General features: G+C 48.5%; 1 protein-coding gene across 2 annotated transcripts in view; it reads right to left on the bottom strand.

Moving 5' to 3' along the window:
- Window positions 1-5,333: 5,333 nt before the first annotated feature.
- SCLT1 (sodium channel and clathrin linker 1) overlaps window positions 5,334-17,005 on the bottom strand; it is a 207,883-nt gene continuing 196,211 nt past the window's right edge. The window contains exons 23-24 of one of the 2 annotated variants that reach the window (XM_029592475.1): window positions 9,282-9,355; window positions 5,334-7,174 (exon numbers count right to left, since the gene is read on the bottom strand). In XM_029592475.1, coding sequence (XP_029448335.1) covers window positions 7,060-7,174; window positions 9,282-9,355 — 189 coding nt within the window. In that variant the 3' untranslated portion in view covers window positions 5,334-7,059. The remainder of the gene's footprint in view (window positions 7,175-9,281; window positions 9,356-17,005) is intronic. The other variant, XM_029592554.1, reaches the window with a different exon arrangement.

A 17,005-nucleotide genomic window follows, 5' to 3' on the forward strand; every position in this document is an offset into this window, starting at 1 on the left:
GATGGCCTGTGCCATTTTTTAAGATGGTTCCGGCCGTTCATTGCTCCTACCATGTGACAGGGGCCAGCCAATGGCACCGATAGCCCCTGTCACATGGTAAGGGCAAAGGGCCATCGGCGCCATTTTGATTACTGGCAGCTGAGGGCCCGAGAGCGGGAGATTGCTCCCGGGACCCCCGCTGGTCCACCAGAGAATTTTGGCAAGTTTTGGGGGGGGGGGGGGGGGGTCAGGAGGGTGGGGATTGTAATTAATTAAATCTGAAGGGTTGGGTGGGTTTGGGGTTTTTTGTTTTTTTTTACAACCCCCCCATTGTAATTAATTAAATTTGAAGGGTTGGGGTGGTTTTTGGGTTTTGTTTCTGGGGGCAGCCGAAATAAAATCGGCCCGAACCGCAGAAAAATGAAATTTCCTGCGGCAGGCTGAATCACATCTCTAATATAAAATCATGCGCACATGTACGTACATATAGCCAATTTTATAACAGGTGCATGTATACGTGTATATGCGTGAGCCGGCAAACGTGTGCACAAATGTGCTCGCGTGCGGTTCTTAAAATTCCCTCCACAGCGTTTATCCCGTGCCCCTTTGAATTCTTTGACTGTTTTCATCTTCACCACCTCCCTGGAAGGCCATTCCAGGCATCCACCACCCTCTCTGTGAAGAACTATTTCCTGACTTTGGTCCTAAGTTGTCCTCTCTGGAGTTCATTTCATGACCCCTGGGTCTACTGAATCTTTTCCAATGGAAAAGGTTTGAAATTTGTGCATCGTTAAACCCTTTCAGGTATCTCAAGGTCTGTATCCTATCTCCCCTGCACCTCCTCTCTTCCAGGGGATACATATTCTGATCCTTCAGCCTCTCCTCATAAATCTTCCGGTACAGACCCCACACCATTTTTAAGGGTAGCAGGTGTGTGTGGGAAGATATTGTCCTGAGAGCACTGGACTGAGAATTTGAATAGAGATTATACTGTCTCATGTGCCTAATACTCTTGCACCAGCCCTGCTAAATGTACATTTTTTGGACTTTCATCTAGAATTTTTTCCAATAAACTGCGGCGCAGTGAGCGATGAGCATGGCAAACGATTTCATCAGGACACAGCAATAATGGGAAAACAGTTATGGGCAAATGGAATCCATGAATGCCTGCAGACTATTGCTGGACAGTGACCAGAGATGGATTCAAGAGAGAAGCCAAGAAGAGATGAGTAGCCACTGAAGAAGGACTAAACTATGTATGTATGTATATATATAAAGACTAGGTTTTGGCCTTTTGTTTCAGAGTAAATTTCATTTCTATAATCCTTTTGCTGATTTTTAAAGTGTTACATAAACAGGGCAGGTGGAATATTATGCAATCATTAATACATGAAAAGACCTAAGTTTACAATTTATGATTAAAACTCTACATATCTACACACTATCTGTGCAACAGTCAGCTTGGAGAAGAGACTGTTGAGGGGGTTATATGATAGAGGTCTATAAAATCATGGGAGGTCTAGAATGGGTAAATGTGAATAGCTTATTTATTATTTTGGATAATAGAAAGACTAGGGGGCACTCCATGAAGTTAGCAAGTAGCACATTTAAGACTAATTGGAGAAAATTCTTTTTCACTCAATGCACAATTAAGCTCTGGAATTTGTTGCCAGAGGATGTGGTTAGTGCAGTTAGTATAGCTGGGTTTAAAAAAGGATTGATAAGTTCTTGGAGGAGAAGTCCATTAATTGCTATTAATCAAGTTCACTTAGGGAATAGCCACTGCTATTCTCTTTAGTTTTGTTGACCTCCTCTGTACCTTTTCTAGTTCCGCTATGTCTTTTGTGAGCTAGAATGACCAGAACTGCACACAGTTCTCAAGTTGCAGTTGCTCCATGGCTCGAGACAGAGGCAACAAGAAATGCATAACTCTGCTTTTTTTTAGTAGTGAAACGTGGCTGCCAAGCAGTTGACCACTACGCAAGCTTTTTTTTTAAAGATTGCTTCTCATTCTGTCTATGTCCTCAGATGCGTCCACTCTGTTGCGATCTCAGGGGTCATGCAGAGTAGAGGAGCAGCCTAGTGGTTAAGGCAGTGAATCAGGGTCCAAATCCCACCGCTGCTTCTTGAGAGCTTGGGCAATTCACTTCACCCTCCATTGCCTCAGCTACAAACGCAGGGCCCGATTCACAAAGCATTTGGGAGAAAAGCTTTAGCAAATGGGCCCCTTGGATTTTAAGCCCTCTGTGGCCAGGGAAATAAGTACAGTGCCTGAATGTAATCCACTGTGAAGCAGAATATGAATTAGATAAATGCAGGAAACGTCAATCTTTCCCTCCTCACCAATCCCTTAAGCACTCCACACACCTTTCTTTCTTCAGAGTGAATATCATTTATTATTGTACTGCCATGGCCTCCTCCTGGGATAGGTTTGCACTGCTTATCCTTCAAAACCTCTTTGTGGGACAGAGCCCGAGTCCCTGTCTTCCAGGGCCCATTCAATGGTGTCTTCCTTATTTTGTGTTATTGGTTCTAGTACAAAATTCAAGCAAATATAAAACTGGAAGAGAGACAAAACTAGAGGTTTCTTTAAAAAAAAAGTATATTTTTTTCTTACTCATATTGTCTTTGTCCATTCACTTGACGACAATCCTTACCTAGAGCCTTTCATGTATGTGGCTCCGTTACACTGCTCGTTATCAGAGAAAAACTAATTACTTACCTTTAATGGGTATTCCCTGATGGCAGCAGTGAACCAAGTCAGGCAACTCACTCACCTCCCCGGAGGGGCTTGTTGGCTTCTAAACTTAGCCAACCAATTAACTGAGCAGCTCTGGGGACAGGAACATTTAGGAAACCACTGTTCCCACTGTAAGAAATGGAACTGTGGAGGGGGTGGGAGGTGAAGTGGTGAGAGCAGGATATGACCTGTGGGTTTTCAGGGAGGGAGGGGAGGAGAGGGCCAACGCCAATGCCGAGTGTGAACTCTCTCTCAGAAATACACATACGAGTATATGGGATCTTTCTTATCCCAGTGATCCTTCATACCCAGCCCACATCAGTGCTCAACTCCCAACCACTCTTCGCCCATCGGTGCTCAGTTGGGGCCCTTTCTTTCTACGCTCTTCCTCCTCTCTGCTCTTGTGAGCCTGGTTCTCCATCCCAAGCCTCCACTTCAGCCCCCCCCCCCCCAATGATTCCTCCAGTCATGCTCATCTCCCCCCCCAGTGGTCCTACAGTCCCCCAAGTCTCACCTCCAATCCCTGGTGGTTCTTGAGCCCTCCTCCCCCAATGGTCAATAATTCCCCCTTTACAGAAAATTAACCTCTCCAGCAACTCTGCTCCTCTCTCTCCTTGGCCAGTAAGGCACAAGCCACCTCTTTGAATTGGACTCAGCTGGCTATCTTCTGCCTTGAGGGTGGGAACAGACTGGCATGCATCACCCATCCTCAGACAGGGTGGAGGTGGATCTGGTATTCAAAAGTGCATCCTGCTGTTTGCCTCCTCGGGGGAGAAGTTTATCCTCATCACTCTCTTCCTCCCCCCACCACTCACACTCCTACCCCTTCCCCTCCCTCATTCACTTTTCCCTGCCTCCTCCAATTACTTCACTCACAGACTGTCCCCACTCTTACCTCTTTCATACCTTCTGACCCCCTCACTTACTCTCTCCCTCCATGCAACCCACAGCCCCACCAATCCCTTCACTTGCCCTCGCCTCCCTTCAATCTCCTCACTCACTCTACGTTTCTCCAATTCTTTTATTTACTCTCCTGCACCCTCTACTATCATCCCCTCACTAGTTCTCTTGCCCCCCCCCCCCCCACCCCCCACTGTGGTCACCAGTGGCAGAGGCATCAGAGTCCAGGAAACCAGCATGGTAAGCAGCAACCTGGCCAGGAAGATGGCACACTCAGTACTGGCAGGAGCAATGGGACTGAAAGGCATGCACCTCATGTCTCTTTCACCTTAGACATTATCCCTCAGGGCCAAAAAATTGCACAAAAATTAAGGCTATGTGAACATAAGATTTGCCATACTGGGTCAAGCCAAAGGGCCATCAAGCCCAGTATCCTATATCCAACAGTGGCCAGTCTAGATCATAAGTACCTGGCAGGATCCCAAGGGGTAGATTCCAAGCTGTTTATCCCAGGGATAAGCAGTGGATTTCTGCAACTCTACCTTAATAATGTTTAATGGACTTTTACTCCAGGAATGTGTCCACATCTTTTTTAAATGCAGCTACATTAAGCTTTCACCACATCCTCTGGCAATGAATTCCAGAGCTTAATTATGTTGCATAAAAACATATTTTCTCTTATTGGTTTTAAATGTACAACTTAGTAATGTCATTGTGTGTCCCTTGGTCTTTGTACTTTTTTTTTTTTAAACAACCCATTCATGTTTATTCGGTCCACTCCACTCATTATTTTATAGGGCTCTGTCATATCCCCCCTCAGCCATCTCTTCTCCAAGCTGAAGTGGCCTAACCTCTTTAGCCTTTCCTCATTGTGGAATTGTTCCATCTCCTTTATCATTTTGCTCGCCCTTCTCTGCCCCTTTTCTAATTCTGCTGTGTCTTTTTTTTTCAGTTGCTCCATCTCAGGGTAAGCAGCTCCAACACGCTCTGCTTTGCTTCCTGTGGTGTCTGGGATACCAGAAGTGATCGTTTTCCACTACTGGCTCTGCTCCGTTTCTGCAGGGGAGCTGGGACTGATTTACACCACCAGCTCAACTCTGCTTCCTTGGATCCTGGAAAAAAGGTGCCAGAACTTCATTTGGGGTTGTTACTCTAGAAATGAAGCCCTGGGTAACAGTCACAAGAAGGGGGTTGAAGTAGCACAAATTTGAAACTTGTGAGCCGACGTGCCAGGGCTGAAGCCTTGACGACTGGCACTACTGCCCGAGTTTCACACGTGTACTAAATTCAAACCCTTTTCATGCCTGCTCTTTGCTGTGCTGTTTCTGGGTCAGTTACACTCCTTCCCCTAGAGCAGGAGCGGAAGGGCTGCCTTAGGGAGCAGGGCGGCTGTTCTGTCCACGCTGGCTCCCTCCCTCCTCCCTGTAGGCTGCCTGGAGGGGAGGGGCTGGAGCAGGGCCCCCTCCTGCTGCTCTACCTCTTAAGTCGGAAAAGGCATGCGTTCCCCCAGAAATTAAGCCCTGACTATTCATATCTTTACAGTTTCCTTAGGCTCCCCCTGGAAGGATCCTCTTAAGTCACACAACCCGTGTGTGTGTGTCCCATTGCATTGTTGTTATGAGAGAAGACCCAGGTACGTAATCGTGCTGTATCTTTGTTACACAAAGGGGTGCAAACAAAATGTGTGTTAAGCAGATGCTCTCAGCCAATTACACAGTATTTACAAAACAATTTATTCCATTTGGCCATACAAAAATGACAGCACTGTTTACAGTCACTTTCAGCGAGCCCTTGGGTTCTCTCTGTATGGGTTCCACACCTACAGATAAAATCCCCTGTACTTTCTCAGTTGCCACTTACCAAAAACTGCTTCTAAAGTTCAAAGGGTGCTCTCCCTCCTGAGGCTGCCAGCCAAAAAGGGGCTGGTTCGTTATTACCAGACGATGCCGTAAACCTGGAGAAGGAAGCCTACGGTCATTGATCCAGTCTCACCGATCTGCATGAGGAATGAGAGGGGGGGAGAGCGAATTCCGAGCGGAAAACTGAACAGACAGTACTTACTGCTCCCCCAGCAGCAGGATGCACGTGAAACCTCAGCATCCCAGCTGAAAAAGTGAAATTAGTAGTGTAAAGATGCTCGAAACCCATGGCATTCAACCTGTGGCGCTGAAGCCACATCTGTCTTTTGAGAGCTCTTAGCCTGGCTTTTTACACAAACAGAGTTTGGCTTGGATTTGGAGGTTATAATATTAAAATCAAAGATGTATACATTTACTAAAGTGTCTCATTGCACGTCAACGGTTACACACATATTTTCTTAGTGCACTTTTCCCTTCATAGGATAACTTTGTCAATGTTTAATGCACTGTGTTCAGTTTCAGGCTTCAATGCAGGAAACAAGCTTTTGAAAACCGATTTAACTTGCGGGCTTATCACGCACCTCCATATTTGAAAATCAAGGGTCTTTTGTTAGTGTCATTTGGGTGCCAATAGGCAAAGCTGTCACAGCAGGGCCTCAGTCAACGAGGAAGGGACAGCAGCTTCAACGCAGCCTTTCAGTCCAGACAACTCCGGTACCAGCTGTAAAATGTCTTGGCTTTCCGTTCCCTGCCATGGGAAGCGGAGGCTTTTGTTGGTTGGCACTGTAGCTTCAGAAGCTTCCTTGCTGGTGCAGACTCCTGTTAGATAGGGCTATGCATTTTATTATGTTTGATATTGCAGTGCTATCATGGCATGATCTATTTGGAAAAATATATTTAGACATGTTTGGAAGAACAGATGTTTAAGGAATCCTTCTTCTTAATTGGGATGAGCATAGACAAGGATCATGCTCACATTCATGCCCTCAAGTGTAGAAAAAGTAACATTTAATAACGCTCGAGGAAGCCCACAGTGTGAAACAAAGGGCCCCTTGTTGGGAATAGTGGAACTTAGGGTAGTACAGGGAAGGGAAGTGATTCCAATTGAGAAGAGGTATTTTTAATTTGAATTAGTAATACAACTAATACATTGGAAGGTGGATGGATGGTAACACGATGATTGGCTAAAGGACTCCGAAAGAATGGAGGTGATTCCCTTTATACTTACTTGTTTTGATTTGAGTATTAACAGTCCATTCATATATCTTTATTAAAAATTAAATTTAAAAAATCTTTTATCATATGTGTAGAAAACGCTTTAAAACTTCATTTTAGGGAAGGTATAGAGTGAAATATATATAGTGCACCACTAGTAAATTAGATGTGATATGCTCACACACACACACACAAAGAAATAGCCGACAAGAAGCATAACTTCGACAGTCTGCTCTCTCACGTTTTCTGCTATTAGCCGGCTGTGACGCTCTCACAGTTCTGCTATGCTTTTCTCCCCCCCACACGAGGGAATGGGGACTTGCAACTACGAACGAACGCCGGGGTAGGCAGGACAGTGCCCGTCTGCTAGCTTTTCCCCCTGCTTGTTCGGCTGGCAGGAAACAGCGCCTGCTGATTTTTACACATTCTCCAGGTCCAGCACGGTGGCTGCTTTTCGCTTCTGCTTTGCAATCTGATTGATCTACAACAAAAAGAAACAATTACTGGAACTGCTCATTTTGTTAAAATTAATTTGAAATAGGAAGGCTTTCAGGGAAAGGCTTTAAAAGAAAGAGATACATATATATATATATATATATATGTAATCAACCCTGAATTATTTGCAGGCTGTGACACCTTTTATTGGATCAACAGAAGAATAACAAAGATAGTGTAGTACCTGAGTTTTTGAGATCTCACAGGTCCCAGAACCCTTTCCTACCAAGCATGAAAATCTCATCCCATTTCAAAACAGTACTTTATTAACATTGTGTGCCAGTCTAACGGCCTGTATTTTTCAACAACATTTCCAGGTTATGCGAAGGTCAATTGTCCGCAGTAGAAGCTGCCCTTTGAGGCTGCCGGCCCATTTCTCTAAATAAGAGTATTAACTACAGTCTGCTCGACTCAATTGAAAATGGCAATATACCGTACTCTCTAAGTAATTGGTTCCCACAAAGAGTCACACGAGAGTAAGCAGAGAAGTGTAGTGTGCGCACTGCTGTTAACCCTGCAAGATCCCTCTTGATATTTCTATTGAATGCTAATGTGATAAAAGAAATCAGTTTTCTTGCAGCCCCCTTATCAGCTGCTCTTGGATTGACAGTGGGATCCTAGAGAGGAGCATTGTCCCAGGGAATCAGATGTAGCTACAGAGATGAGCAGGGAATCAGATGTAGCTACAGAGATGAGCACAAGGAGGTCAGCATCAGTGCTGGAGTACAGTTTTAACGCAAGAGTTAAAAAAAAAAAAAAAATCAGTACACGCACTGTAACTTTCCTTACTGGCACATAAAAATACTTTGTTAAAAAGAACGAACTTTTGAATAATCAACATTTCAAAACCAGTCTCTAAAAAATTAATATGGAAAAAATGGGAAAAAAAACCCCCCCATCAGTGAAAACAAGGTGAAGGGTATTCACCAAGATCATAATTTATCATCTGTCCAAAAGCCTCCCAATTGTACAGTATTAGCCTATTATATGTCTTTTAAAATTGAACACCAGACTACATATATACTAAGTGGGCAACAGCAGCACACGGCCACTCCAAAGAGAGTGGTGCTCCTGGAAGTGCGGCTTAGCTCTTTTTCCTGTCCTCTGTCCCCCGGGGAGGCTCTACCATGGCGCTAGGACCCAAGCACAGATGCCAACTCCCACAAGCGCCAGTCTCGCCTGGTTCTGGAGCCACCGGGTCTACCAATTCATGACTTGAATTTTAAAAGAATATAGAAGGGAGTAAGGGATTTTTCATGCCTTTATAACTGGGAGGTTTGTTGACCTGATTGAAAAAAGTGATGAAGGTGTTGGCGCATTTCCTTTGCATTTTTTTCCCCTGAGGTCGCTTTCTTCATTTTTTCAAAATTAATTGTTCAAATACAGGTTCTGAAACAGGTTGAGTGGCAGAAATAATGAATCGGAGTGAACGCTTTTGTATTCTGATTGGTTTCTTACTTCCCTTTCCTCTCCTGTGTTTTTGATTTGTACTTCACATGGAAGCACCGAACTAACCGTGAACTTTTTATGTAAGGGGGGAGAAACCCTCCCCGACACTGAAGCTGAACTGCTGGGGTCCCTGGTCCTCTTCCATCTGTTCTTTACTACTCATTAAGAAGTGAATTTTCAAAGGCGTTAACATGCATAAAAGTAAAATATATCATGGCAATTTTCAAAAGTCTTTTTTCATGCAGAAATCCTTCTGAAAATTACCTCCTAAAAACTTTGTTATCAGCTTCATTACAATATGCAGGAACTTTATTATCCCTTTCCCAAGGCGCAGATTGGTTCTCCTGATGTCCCTAGCATCTAGAATTGGGTAGAGGAGGCAAAATGAGCATGGAGACATGACGTCACCATAAAATAAGGGCAAAAGGAGGGAAATTGTCACCGCTCCTGCAAGCAGCTTAATCGAGCAGCTCCCGATTGTGCACAGCTAAATCCCCTTGATCAGCATCCCTATGCAGCTTAAAAGAGATTGGGGATGTCGGCCAACAAAAAAGTGGTCGAGTTTAAACAGTTCTCTTATATGAAACGAGCAGCGGTAGCTGAGGAAGAAGACAAGATGGAGAATCAAACAGACTGTGACTCACTGGAAGTAGGCCTGGATGGTGATGGAGTGGTGGAGGCAGCCACAAGGGCTGAATTTCACTCTTAGTTCTGCGACCTGCGGAAAGATATGCAAGCAATCAAAGCTGAAATTATGGAGTTGGTATCTGAGCTGAAGGAGAAGGTGGCCAAAATTGGGAGTCGAGTGGAAGAACCTGATAACAGACTAGATGCTCAGGACAAAATCTAATGGCTCCAAAGCTCTCATCGGGATATTGGAGCAGAACACTAAATGCTATTAACTAAGATCGAGGATCTAGAGAACCACTCTCAGTGATGTAATCGGAGGCTGACAGGAGTGCTGGAGACCCCCGAGTTTGCTGATTGCAGGCAAGTGGTGACTGACATTAGCCAGCTGATCCTTGTAGGAGGAGGAGATGGCGCTAACAGTATCAAAGCAGCCATTGAGCTGGAGAGAGTACACAGAGCATTGGGGCCTCAAGTTAATAACCGCCCTCATGACATTGTGGTTTGTTTCCACCGCTACTCATTGAAGGAAAAGATCATTTTAGTGCGGAGGAGGAAAAGGGACTGGAGTTGGAAGGGTCATCCAGTGGCCTTTTTGGCATCTGTTATAAGTAAGAGAGCTGGTATCCTTTCTTTGTGTATCTACCAGATAAGATCCATGACATCTCACACGTTATTCGCAGCCATCCACCCTAGAATAAACCTCGCTTGATCAATGTCTTTATTACACAATTAAGCCTATCTGTGAGTGTTTTGGCCGGGACTTTTAGGTCGATATTACTAAGTGAAATTTGTTTGTACGAGCCGCATAATAATGGATCTCTGCCCTCCTTAGCTATCACAGTGATGCCAGCCAGATTTGCCTCAGAAGAAAGGGATCGACCACCCCACCCTCAAGGTAATACATTTTAATCAGAGGATTTACTAACTGGTCTTTTCTCTTTAAAACACTTGAAAAGATGCACTTTGGGAAATATTTTCTAACTTTGATTAGCAAGTTTTACACAAATCCAATGGCTTGTATCAAAAGTTAATTGGAGGTAGTTGGAGAGATCTGAGGTGGGTAGAGGTACCTGACAAGGATGCCCACTATCCCCTCTATTATTTGCGATCTTCTTGGAGCCTCTTGCAACATGGATTAGGAGAGATGCTGGCATTCAAGGAGTGTCAGTGAGAGATGTTAGTTATAAAATGTCACTGTTCGCAGATGATGATGTTGTTATGTATACGGATCGGGGTGGAGATGGATAATTTTAGCAGAGCTCAGGATTAACTTTGATAAATCTGATCTCCTTGACATATCATTAACTGGTGATCCTTAACCGAATTGAGCTCCCCCACCTAGGTGGGGGTTGGGGAGGGAGGGGGGAATTGGGGATGTATTCTATACGCTGTATTCATACTGCTACTGTGATAATGTTGTTATATTGAAAGTTAATAAAAGTATTAATTTCAAAAAAAAAAATCATTTTCCCCTTAAATGGGCAAAAACTAAAATAAAATATTTAGGAATCTACCTACCGGTAGGCAAGACAAATAAGAGGCCTTTTCAATTAAACGTTAATCCCTTAATGGAGGCTTTAAGAAAAGACCTGGCAAAATTGAGAGAGATTTGACCTGCCCTGGTTTTATGGGATTTAGACTATTAAAATGAATGTGGTCCCAAGACTCTGCTATTTATTCCAGACCCTGCCAATATCTATACCAAGATCCTTAAATTATGGCACCAGTGTATTTTTTATTTCATTTGGATATCCTACAGGATTATGTTCCAACCCAGGTATAGAGGGGGCTTGGGGCCTCAAATTTAAGCTGGTTCTATGCGACTTCTCAATTGAGGGCTATCGTGGACTGGCATAAGCAGGAAGACACAACACAAGAGGTGGATCAGGGGCAATGCTTTTTGGGGTCAATGCCATTAGGAGCTCTTTGCTGGCATCTGAGTAAAACATGGAGAAGAACTGGGCAGATTTTGCCCTATACTTCAAACACACTTTGGGTGTGGGATCAATGGAAACCGCGGCTTGTAGGGAGGAGAGAAAATGTCTTTTGTTCAGCTCTTTTTTACAATATGGATTTCTCCCCAGGTATTACTTCTGGCGTGGGGGTGTAGAGGAATTGTGCGTTTCGAGCACATGCTCCGAGCAGGGGAATTTTTGACTTTTGAACAATTAATGGAAGAGTTTTGACTTGCCAACTACAAATTGTTTCTTTTACCATACAGGTGAAACATTTTCTACCTCAGAAAAGAGCCGTTTTTGATATAAAACTGGGTAAAACTTTTTTTTTGAAGTGGTCTGTGAGCAAGCAGATAAAATGAATGGAGTTATCTCAAAGATTTACTCTATACTTAACTGTGAGCTTACAGAGAAACCTAAGCATATTACTGCATGGGAGGAGGGCATTATCTGACTCTGAATGGGATCCTTCATCCTTATACACAGGAAAGAGTTTGATATCAGCTCTTCTGATGGAGAATGGCTATAAGGTCTTAACAGCTGGTATCTCACTCCTGTCCGGTTCCATAAACTGTTCCCACACACAGATGATAAATGTTGGAGGAAATGGGGGGGACGGGGATGTTTTTATCATGTTTGGTGGGACTGTACACATACTACTCATTTTTGAAAGCAATTTTTCATGTTACTTCACAACACTTTGGGGGGTGGACATAGAAAGCAGATGTTCCTGGCAGCCAGATGCCTGCACAGATCAGTCCACCAATTGTCCACTCACACCAATGCTGAGTCTCCCTGAAGAAGGAGTCACCGCGTAACCCTTTTAAAATCTACCCCATACTTTGTGAGGGTCTGTGATGGACACGGTCCTTGAGCACTGGGAGCATCAACAAAAGCCAGATGAGGCCATGATGAACGAAAAGAAGGGAACAAAACAAGAGCGGTGATGGCGGGTGGTCTAAGCCGGTTGGCACTGAGGCACTACCACCATGGGGGGGAATGGAAGTGAAAACAAACTTACCGAGAACGCCGAAAAACCTGACTAAGGAGCCTAAGGGGAGGAACTGAGAGGGACCCGACTTTGATGGAAATGCAAAAAAAAAAACAAACCAAAATTAAGCAGTGAAAGTTTTCCCAAAGGCAATTTTCTAAGGAAAAAGCCAAGAGCTTGCTTAACCATGAAGTGAAAGCTCCACAGAAAAAAAAGAGACTGAAGAGGGACCCTGCATGGATGCAGGGCATGCTCAGTGTGTCTAGTCAACGTGCCTCAGGGACCCTGCATGCTCAGGGCATGCTCAGTGTGCCTAGTCAACGTGCCTCAGGGACCCTGCATGCTCAGGGCATGCTCAGTGTGCCTAGTCAACGTGCCTCAGGGACCCTGCATGCTCAGGGCATGCTCAGTGTGCCTAGTCAACGTGCCTCAGGGACCCTGCATGCTCAGGGCATGCTCAGTGTGCCTAGTCAACGTGCCTCAGGGACCCTGCATGCTCAGGGCATGCTCAGTGTGCCTAGTCAACGTGCCTCAGGGACCCTGCATGCTCAGGGCATGCTCAGTGTGCCTAGTCAACGTGCCTCAGGGACCCTGCATGCTCAGGGCATGCTCAGTGTGCCTAGTCAACGTGCCTCAGGGACCCTGCATGCTCAGGGCATGCTCAGTGTGCCTAGTCAACGTGCCTCAGGGACCCTGCATGCTCAGGGCATGCTCAGTGTGCCTAGTCAACGTGCCTCAGGGACCCTGCATGCTCAGGGCATGCTCAGTGTGCCTAGTCAACGTGCCTCAGGGACCCTGCATGCTCAGGGCATGCTCAGTGTGCCTAGTCAACGTGCCTCAGGGACCCTGCATGCTCAGGGCATGCTCAGTGTGCCTAGTCAACGTGCCTCAGGGACCCTGCATGCTCAGGGCATGCTCAGTGTGCCTAGTCAACGTGCCTCAGGGACCCTGCATGCTCAGGGCATGCTCAGTGTGTCTAGTCAACGTGCCTCAGGGACCCTGCATGCTCAGGGCATGCTCAGTGTGTCTAGTCAACGTGCCTCAGGGACCCTGCATGCTCAGGGCATGCTCAGTGTGCCTAGTCAACGTGCCTCAGGGACCCTGCATGCTCAGGGCATGCTCAGTGTGCCTAGTCAACGTGCCTCAGGGACCCTGCATGCTCAGGGCATGCTCAGTGTGCCTAGTCAACGTGCCTCAGGGACCCTGCATGCTCAGGGCATGCTCAGTGTGTCTAGTCAACGTGCCTCAGGGACCCTGCATGCTCAGGGCATGCTCAGTGTGTCTAGTCAACGTGCCTCAGGGACCCTGCCTGCTCAGGGCATGCTCAGTGTGCCTAGTCAACGTGCCTCAGGGACCCTGCCTGCTCAGGGCATGCTCAGTGTGCCTAGTCAACGTGCCTCAGGGACCCTGCATGCTCAGGGCATGCTCAGTGTGCCTAGTCAACGTGCCTCAGGGACCCTGCATGCTCAGGGCATGCTCAGTGTGCCTAGTCAACGTGCCTCAGGGACCCTGCATGCTCAGGGCATGCTCAGTGTGTCTAGTCAACGTGCCTCAGGGACCCTGCATGCTCAGGGCATGCTCAGTGTGCCTAGTCAACGTGCCTCAGGGACCCTGCCTGCTCAGGGCATGCTCAGTGTGCCTAGTCAACGTGCCTCAGGGACCCTGCCTGCTCAGGGCATGCTCAGTGTGCCTAGTCAACGTGCCTCAGGGACCCTGCCTGCTCAGGGCATGCTCAGTGTGTCTAGTCAACGTGCCTCAGGGACCCTGCATGCTCAGGGCATGCTCAGTGTGCCTAGTCAACGTGCCTCAGGGACCCTGCATGCTCAGGGCATGCTCAGTGTGTCTAGTCAACGTGCCTCAGGGACCCTGCATGCTCAGGGCATGCTCAGTGTGCCTAGTCAACGTGCCTCAGGGACCCTGCATGCTCAGGGCATGCTCAGTGTGCCTAGTCAACGTGCCTCAGGGACCCTGCATGCTCAGGGCATGCTCAGTGTGTCTAGTCAACGTGCCTCAGGGACCCTGCATGCTCAGGGCATGCTCAGTGTGCCTAGTCAACGTGCCTCAGGGACCCTGCATGCTCAGGGCATGCTCAGTGTGCCTAGTCAACGTGCCTCAGGGACCCTGCATGCTCAGGGCATGCTCAGTGTGCCTAGTCAACGTGCCTCAGGGACCCTGCATGCTCAGGGCATGCTCAGTGTGTCTAGTCAACGTGCCTCAGGGACCCTGCATGCTCAGGGCATGCTCAGTGTGTCTAGTCAACGTGCCTCAGGGACCCTGCCTGCTCAGGGCATGCTCAGTGTGCCTAGTCAACGTGCCTCAGGGACCCTGCCTGCTCAGGGCATGCTCAGTGTGCCTAGTCAACGTGCCTCAGGGACCCTGCATGCTCAGGGCATGCTCAGTGTGCCTAGTCAACGTGCCTCAGGGACCCTGCATGCTCAGGGCATGCTCAGTGTGCCTAGTCAACGTGCCTCAGGGACCCTGCATGCTCAGGGCATGCTCAGTGTGTCTAGTCAACGTGCCTCAGGGACCCTGCATGCTCAGGGCATGCTCAGTGTGCCTAGTCAACGTGCCTCAGGGACCCTGCCTGCTCAGGGCATGCTCAGTGTGCCTAGTCAACGTGCCTCAGGGACCCTGCCTGCTCAGGGCATGCTCAGTGTGCCTAGTCAACGTGCCTCAGGGACCCTGCCTGCTCAGGGCATGCTCAGTGTGTCTAGTCAACGTGCCTCAGGGACCCTGCATGCTCAGGGCATGCTCAGTGTGCCTAGTCAACGTGCCTCAGGGACCCTGCATGCTCAGGGCATGCTCAGTGTGTCTAGTCAACGTGCCTCAGGGACCCTGCATGCTCAGGGCATGCTCAGTGTGCCTAGTCAACGTGCCTCAGGGACCCTGCATGCTCAGGGCATGCTCAGTGTGTCTAGTCAACGTGCCTCAGGGACCCTGCATGCTCAGGGCATGCTCAGTGTGTCTAGTCAACGTGCCTCAGGGACCCTGCATGCTCAGGGCATGCTCAGTGTGCCTAGTCAACGTGCCTCAGGGACCCTGCCTGCTCAGGGCATGCTCAGTGTGTCTAGTCAACGTGCCTCAGGGACCCTGCATGCTCAGGGCATGCTCAGTGTGCCTAGTCAACGTGCCTCAGGGACCCTGCCTGCTCAGGGCATGCTCAGTGTGTCTAGTCAACGTGCCTCAGGGACCCTGCATGCTCAGGACATGCTCAGTGTGCCTAGTCAACGTGCCTCAGGGACCCTGCATGCTCAGGGCATGCTCAGTGTGCCTAGTCAACGTGCCTCAGGGACCCTGCATGCTCAGGGCATGCTCAGTGTGCCTAGTCAACGTGCCTCAGGGACCCTGCATGCTCAGGGCATGCTCAGTGTGCCTAGTCAACGTGCCTCAGGGACCCTGCATGCTCAGGGCATGCTCAGTGTGCCTAGTCAACGTGCCTCAGGGACCCTGCATGCTCAGGGCATGCTCAGTGTGCCTAGTCAACGTGCCTCAGGGACCCTGCATGCTCAGGGCATGCTCAGTGTGCCTAGTCAACGTGCCTCAGGGACCCTGCATGGATGCAGGGCATGCTCAGTGTGCCTAGTCAACGTGCCTCAGGGACCCTGCATGGATGCAGGGCATGCTCAGTGTGCCTAGTCAACGTGCCTCAGGGACCCTGCATGCTCAGGGCATGCTCAGTGTGCCTAGTCAACGTGCCTCAGGGACCCTGCATGCTCAGGGCATGCTCAGTGTGCCTAGTCAACGTGCCTCAGGGACCCTGCATGCTCAGGGCATGCTCAGTGTGTCTAGTCAACGTGCCTCAGGGACCCTGCATGCTCAGGGCATGCTCAGTGTGCCTAGTCAACGTGCCTCAGGGACCCTGCATGCTCAGGGCATGCTCAGTGTGCCTAGTCAACGTGCCTCAGGGACCCTGCATGCTCAGGGCATGCTCAGTGTGCCTAGTCAACGTGCCTCAGGGACCCTGCATGCTCAGGGCATGCTCAGTGTGCCTAGTCAACGTGCCTCAGGGACCCTGCATGCTCAGGGCATGCTCAGTGTGCCTAGTCAACGTGCCTCAGGGACCCTGCATGCTCAGGGCATGCTCAGTGTGCCTAGTCAACGTGCCTCAGGGACCCTGCATGCTCAGGGCATGCTCAGAGTGTCTAGTCAACGTGCCTCAGGGACCCTGCATGCTCAGGGCATGCTCAGTGTGCCTAGTCAACGTGCCTCAGGGACCCTGCATGCTCAGGGCATGCTCAGTGTGCCTAGTCAACGTGCCTCAGGGACCCTGCATGCTCAGGGCATGCTCAGTGTGCCTAGTCAACGTGCCTCAGGGACCCTGCATGCTCAGGGCATGCTCAGTGTGCCTAGTCAACGTGCCTCAGGGACCCTGCATGCTCAGGGCATGCTCAGTGTGCCTAGTCAACGTGCCTCAGGGACCCTGCATGCTCAGGGCATGCTCAGTGTGCCTAGTCAACGTGCCTCAGGGACCCTGCATGCTCAGGGCATGCTCAGTGTGTCTAGTCAACGTGCCTCAGGGACCCTGCATGCTCAGGGCATGCTCAGAGTGTCTAGTCAACGTGCCTCAGGGACCCTGCATGCTCAGGGCATGCTCAGTGTGCCTAGTCAACGTGCCTCAGGGACCCTGCATGCTCAGGGCATGCTCAGAGTGTCTAGTCAACGTGCCTCAGGGACCCTGCATGCTCAGGGCATGCTCAGTGTGTCTAGTCAACGTGCCTCAGGGACCCTGCATGCTCAGGGCATGCTCAGAGTGTCTAGTCAACGTGCCTCAGGGACCCTGCATGCTCAGGGC

This window comes from Rhinatrema bivittatum, chromosome 1 (genome assembly GCF_901001135.1).
Source record: "Rhinatrema bivittatum chromosome 1, aRhiBiv1.1, whole genome shotgun sequence".
Taxonomy (NCBI): domain Eukaryota; kingdom Metazoa; phylum Chordata; class Amphibia; order Gymnophiona; family Rhinatrematidae; genus Rhinatrema; species Rhinatrema bivittatum.